We start from the raw sequence: 6409 nt of genomic DNA on the forward strand, positions 1-6409 counted from the left end.
CTGAGGCAGGGCCTTACCATGGTACCTCTTGCTATTGCAGGCTCTGTGTTTCGTGATGAGTTTGACCTGGCCATTCTCCAACTGCAAGAGAACAACCGCCTGGAAATCCTGAAGAGGAAGTGGTGGGAAGGAGGGAAATGCCCCAAAGAGGAGGACCACAGAGCCAAAGGTAAGCCACACTGCTCTCTGGTAGCATGCTGAAGGGACCAAGCAGTAGAAGCATCCTTGCCAGCAGTGGAAGGATGAATGTCCATCTGCACGTGAGCACTGCCAGGATTTCTGCCCAGAATTGTTTTTTCCCCTTCCTCTGACCTGAGATTCCTTCCTTCACAATTCAAGGAGAAAACCAAACAGCTCTGCTCTACCTCATGCTGTGTGTTTTTGCCTGGGGCAGAGATAGCAGGAACAACCAAATGACAAATATTGGAGGCATATGGAGGGAAAATTAGCTTCTAATGAATGTCTGGGAAAATGGATGGCTAAAGGGATCAGACCAAAATCCTGGGTCCCTTCAAGGGAGATGTATCTCCACCACAGGCCCACTGGTTAATGGCTCCAAGTGAAAGGGCCTTTTAAACAGCCAGAGGAAGGGGCACAAGGACATTATTAGTACATCTGTAGACTGAGGAGCAAATTCTTCTGGGTAATGCTATGCAAATTGCCAGAAAAGCTGCCACATTAGGCTGATGTCCTGGCGTGACAGCAGTTGCCAGCTTAATGCAGTTGCTGCATTCCTTAGTTTTGGCAGCCACCCTTTCCTCAGTGAGTGTTTTCAGAGAGGCCAGCAGGTCCCCCAGATGAAAGGACAATCTTCTGACCTTTCTGAGCACAGAGATGGGGAGCCAAGGTGAGTCCGCCTTGGCTCTTGGGTTTCCTTGCCATTGCAGCAGGTCTAAGTGCGTGTCCATACAGTTTGTGAACTAGGCTGGATGAGACTCCATGAGGACAGTGAGCCTGTCTTCCTTGTTGAGCAACTCTGCAACTTTGGGCTAATAATCTCAAGACAGAAGGTGTTGGCCCATTTCAAGACATCAGACCTCAGGGTAAAACCTTAAACTATTACAGAAGTCACTTTTGAAGGTAACACAGGAGTCTTTTTGTCTCCATGGACTGTGCAAAAAGCAGCTGTGAAGTCAAATGTGGTCTTTGGGCTGTCTCGAGATGGCTTTGGGTGGAGGTGGCTGGGAAGCAGGCTCCTGGGCTGTTTCTGGCACTAGCAGATGTGCTCTGTGAGCCTGGGCATGTTCTGTTGTTTTCTGCCCTCTGTTATGGCTCATTTTCTCCACCTGGGAAATGAGGAAGGCTGTAGTCTGTTGGTCTGTGTCTATGGAGGAAGCAATTACTTCTCAGGTGAGCTTGGGAATGGGTGTCTGAAGTGGCACTCGGGTAGAATGGTAGAAGGATAGAGAGAGAGGTTCTGGCCCTAAATTCAAATTTGAGAGCTGCTGGGAGGATGTCCTTTACCTTGGGTCTAAACTATGAGTATGGGCTATGTTTTCTGCCCCACAATTGATGTCTTGGTGGAAACATCTGTACAAAGGGCTGATTTACAGAGTCACTCGAATGCTCCAGAGGCAGTGCCAAAAGAATGACAGAGGAGGAGGGAGAAATGTGGCCTCCTAAGTTTTAGAACAAAACAGGTCAGCGATTTACAAGGATTTTGGTGAGATTTTATGTCTGAAAGCCACGCAGAGATTAAGGCAATAAATCATTGATACTTGCACTTTGATTTAATGTTATAGAGGGGAGAGGAAGATTTTTATAGATATTCCTGTTGAGTAATGGCCTCATACAGTCACCTCAGTGCAAAACATGACATGCTTTTTAGTAATCAATCCAATAATCAGGGGCCCAGTCCACCTGAGACCCAAAGCCAAGAAGCACAGGAGAGAAGAGCTGTTTGATAGACTGTGTGTGCTGAGACCAGCCCTGCTCCCTGGCTCCTCTCATGGTCCTGCTCTGCAAGGCTCAACAGAGGCACAGGCTGCAGTTTTGGGGACAGAGGTCCTGGTGGGAAGTGAGGTGACAGCTTCAGCTCATGAAAAGCTCAGGCCAGGTTCTTGAGGGATGCCTTTACTGTGCAGCTGGTGAGGTTTCTGGTGCACAAGCTGTGGAGGAGAGGGCTGGCAGCTGGGGGGTGTGTGTGCAATTTAGTCCCTGCTCTAAATGAAGCTCTCTGCATGCACAGCATTTGACCTAAGGTGGCTGAATGGAACCCACAGTCAGTAGACATGGGGAGTCATCCTGTTACAAGCCAGTTGTCTGAGACGAAATCACCCCTTGGAAGGAGCTGTTTCCTCCTTATGAGCCAGAGGGTGCTGGACTTAGAAAGCACCCAAAGATTCATAGAATGGTTTGGGCTGGAAGGGACCTTAAATATCATCTAATTCCAATCCCCCTGCCATGGGCAGGGACACCTCCCACCAGCCCAGGTTGCTCAAAGCCTCGTCCAACCTGGTCTTGAACACCTCCAGGAAGGGGGCATCCATGACCTCCTTGGGCAACCTGGGCATCCAGGGTCTCACCACCCTCACTGTAAAGAATTTATTTCTAATGTCCAGTCTAAATCTACCCAACCCCTAGGTGGCAGGGACTCCATTTGGTCCATTAGGTGTTGGGTCTTGGTCTTGGAACCTCTCCTTGCTGCTGCAATACAAGAAGCTGTAATCATTTTTCACCAGCACTTTGTAATGCAATCAAAGGAGTTTTTTTTTCTCTTGGTGCCAGCTTCCTTTAAAGCCCTTTCTTGTCTTCTTCATCTCATCTTCTTTAACAACATTGCTCATCTTCCTTTTCAAACTTCAAAGCAACCAGAGCTGGGTGAATAATTTGCAGGGATTAATGTGCCCAATTGATCTCTCCTTTTTTCTCTCTCCTGTTTTCAGTTTGTCCACAAATTGCTTTGTACTCTCCTTCAATGTACTTGCTGTTTATCTGCAAAATCATCACTTCTGAGAAGGCTCCTTCGATTGTGCAGTTATTGCAAGTCACTCTCAGAGTCATGCAATTGGCTATTAATAGGACAGTGCTGGCTGTGTGGTTTTGCTCCCTGGCTGGGCAGATTTTTGGTCCCTGGCTGGGCAGATTGCTTGCTATTTCTGTGGTGCCTACCTTCTCCACAGCACTGTCCCTTCTGCTCTATTTCAGGCTTAGGAATGGAGAACATTGGTGGAATCTTCGTGGTTCTCATCTGTGGCTTAATCGTAGCAATCTTTATGGCAATGCTGGAATTTTTGTGGAGCCTTCGGCACTCTGAGCAGTCAGAGGTAGGAGCTGAGAGCGTCCTGATGGGATAGACAGTTTTTATGGGTGTCTGCTGGGTGCTCAGCAGGGCAGTGCTCTGGAGCAGGTAATGTACCCAGGCTGAGCTGAGAATTGCTAGTAATGAGACACACTAGGTTAAGTGCATTGAGCAGGGTCTAAAATGCACCAGCTTCTCATGCACTCCTACTAAGCCTGAGGCTGTAGGCTTGCTCCAAGGGCTTTTGGAGGGTACAAGGATGTGTATCATGTCCAGGTGCACATGTCCAAGAGCCCATCTTTCCTGGAGATGGGATCACCTGAGGATTCTACCTGCAGTGGGTTTGGGTCTTGCATTTGTTTGGGGATCCAGAACACAGGAGGGTGTCTGGCAAGAGGCAGAATCTGTTGGGTTAAATCAGGTGTAAATGCCTAGGCACTGGAGTCAAAGCGTCCAGATCAATGAACCTAGCTCCTGACGCTTTGGCACCAGAACTCAGAGCAGGCACAGCACTGCTGGGCTCAGCTGGGTGAGCAGTACGTCTCGGGTCTGCCTTCCAGGTGTCGGTGTGCCAAGAAATGGTGACGGAGCTGCGCAACATCATTCTCTGCAAGGACAGTTTCCACCCTCGTCGCAGGCGAGGGGCAATGGTTCGGACTCGCCCTGTTATCCCCGAGGAGCGCCGAGCCCGCAGCACAACCACGCTCAGCAACGGGAAGCTGTGCAGCGGGGGCGAGCCAGATCCCCTGGCACAAAGACTGGCGCAAGAAGCCGCCCTGGTCGCCCGGGGGTGCACGCACATCCGCGTGTGCCCCGAGTGCCGCCGGTTCCAAGGCCTCCGGGCGCGGCCGGCCACGGGCTCGCCCGCGCGGAGCGAGGAGAGCCTGGAGTGGGAGAAGACCACCAACAGCAGCGAGCCTGAGTAACGCTGGCACCTGGGGGGGGTCGAGCGGGAAGGGCGTCGAGGTGGGCCGAGAGGGTCCTGTTCCATTTTACAGAACATGGACTTGTACAATGTCAACCTGTTTTTAAATTCAAAGCAGTTCCCCAGAGCAGCTTCTCCAGGGCAAGGCGGACCTTGGGGCTGGCACAGGCTTGGCTTTGGTTTCGGTGTCCAAGAGGATGAGAGTCTGGCCACAGCCCAGCATAGCAGGGGCAAGCTCCTCCAGCTGGCCTGTCCCCAGCAGCTGTCTTGGTGCCACTGTGGGGAAGGAGGGATGTGTTGGGTTAAAAGGTTATAGCGGATGCTGCCCACCGAGGGGCAAGAGTGGTTCTTGCAACTTCTCGACCCCCCCAGACCAGGAGAAAGGACACTGGTGCTGTCTCCCCATCATGCAGACTTACCAGGGGATGTTCTCAAAGGGTGGGGGTGGGGAAGGGTGGGGAGGGTCTTTTTATTTGATGTGGAGAAGGGAAGGGAAGGGAGGAGCCATTATTTTGTTTCAGTTTATTTGGGGTATGTCAGGACCTAGTCTCCAAGGCACCAGGTTTCAGGTGCTGAACTCTTTGTCCTATTCAGAGTGTGGCAGGTGGACTGAGGGAGGGGTGGGACACACGCCCCTGTGAGAGGCAGCATTTGCTGAGAGTCCATCTGAGGAGCTGTTCAGACACGTATATATATATAAATATATATATATGCATTGAAATATATCTATTAAAATGCCAAAAAAAAACCCCAACACCCAACCAACAAACAGAGTGAACTCAAAGAGGCCTTGAAACGCCTGGAATTTCAGGGGTTCTGTGTCTTGTGTTTAGTTCTGGGGTTCTCTTCTGCCATTTTTAGTTTAATTTTTTTCCCCCCCTTTCTGGTTTTGGGCTGTGGGGTGGGGGAGGCTTTAGAGGAAGGTGAGGAGGGAGGCTTTAGAGAAAGGTGAAGGACGGGGGGAGGCTTTAGAGGAAGGTGAGGTGGGAGCAGGAGTGGGGAGTACTGGGGAAGGCTGCCCTCCCTGCCGTCGAAGGCAGGTGGCATTTGCAGCCCACTGTCGCTCCCCAAAGCATCCACGGCCAGCGCTCTGCACGCTCCCAACGAAGTAACTCCAAGCTCTGCCCCCCAGGCTCACAACCTCCCCTTGTCTGTGACCCATGGAGCACCCTCCCCTTGCAGGCTGACTTTACAGCCCGTGTCTAGCAGCAACGATGCCACCCAGCACTTGAGACAACCATAAGTCCCAGGATCCGATGCAAGGAAAATATTTACTTCCCTAGCAACGACAGCAGCTCGCCCTCTGCTTGGTACAGACGTGGGTTTTACATTGATGACTTTCATTTTCTGATTGAAAAAAACCACAAATTCTATGCAATTTCTGATTGTGAAAGGAAAGAGATGACAATGGGGAGGGGTGGGGGGAAGATAAAGCCTTGAGTGAAGGTACATCCTGTTCTTGAATTGTTTTCTTTTCTTTCCTGTTTCTTTTTCTTTTCTTTTTATTTTTTTTTGTCTTTTTCTTTTTTGTCTTGAATGTACTGAAATAAAAGATGTCCTTGTATAATCATGCCTTTTCTTCCCCAACCCCCCTTCCCTTCCCTGTCCACATTGACAAAAGTCAGGAGACAGTTCCAGGCCTGTCTGCTCATGGAGAAACCCAGCAACTCCTACAGGAAGGCTGAGAGGGACTTTTCATGAGGGTGTCTAGAGACAGGACAAGAGAGAATGGTTTGAAGCTGAGGGAGAGCAGGGTTAGACTGGAACTGAGGAAGAAGTTCTTCCACACGAGGATGGTGAGGTTCTGGAACGGGGTGCCCAGGGAGGCTGTGGATGCCACCACACTGGAGGTGTTCAAGGCCAGGTTGGATGAGGTCTTGAGCAGCTGAGAGGAGTCCCTGCCCATGGCAGGGGGATTGGAGTAGATGATCTCTGAGGTCCCATCCAACCTAAGCCATTCTACAGTTCTCTGATGTTCCTCTCTCCCTGACTAGACAGAGCATGAGACGAGGGAAGGCTTTGCCAGAGCCCAGGAACCGGGGCCGTGGGAGCAGAGGGGCAGATTCTCAGCCAAGGTAAACCAGCAAAACCTCCATCCCCACACTCTGCAAGGAGCCATCCTTGGGCCTTCAAAGTTCTGACAGCAACACCAGAGCCATCGGAGTGTGCCTGTGTCGCGTTTAAAGGCCGACACATTTTCACGAGCGGCAGAATATATTCATCAAAAAGCTGCTTTTTAAAAT

The 6409-nt window shown here is 50.6% G+C and overlaps 1 protein-coding gene across 3 annotated transcripts in view; it reads left to right on the forward strand.

The window, feature by feature from the left end:
* The window catches only part of GRIK4 (glutamate ionotropic receptor kainate type subunit 4), a 241290-nt gene extending 236650 nt beyond the window's left edge, over positions 1–4640 (forward strand). For 2 of the 3 annotated variants that reach the window (XM_054176047.1, XM_054176046.1), the window contains exons 18-20: positions 41–169; positions 3148–3266; positions 3802–4640. In XM_054176047.1, coding sequence (XP_054032022.1) covers positions 41–169; positions 3148–3266; positions 3802–4167 — 614 coding nt within the window. In that variant the 3' untranslated portion in view covers positions 4168–4640. Of the gene's footprint in view, positions 1–40; positions 170–3147; positions 3267–3801 lie in introns of those variants that run through there. The other variant, XR_008462996.1, reaches the window with a different exon arrangement.
* The last annotated feature ends 1769 nt before the right edge of the window (positions 4641–6409 follow it).

This window comes from Dryobates pubescens, chromosome 34 (assembly GCF_014839835.1).
Source record: "Dryobates pubescens isolate bDryPub1 chromosome 34, bDryPub1.pri, whole genome shotgun sequence".
NCBI lineage: Eukaryota > Metazoa > Chordata > Aves > Piciformes > Picidae > Dryobates > Dryobates pubescens.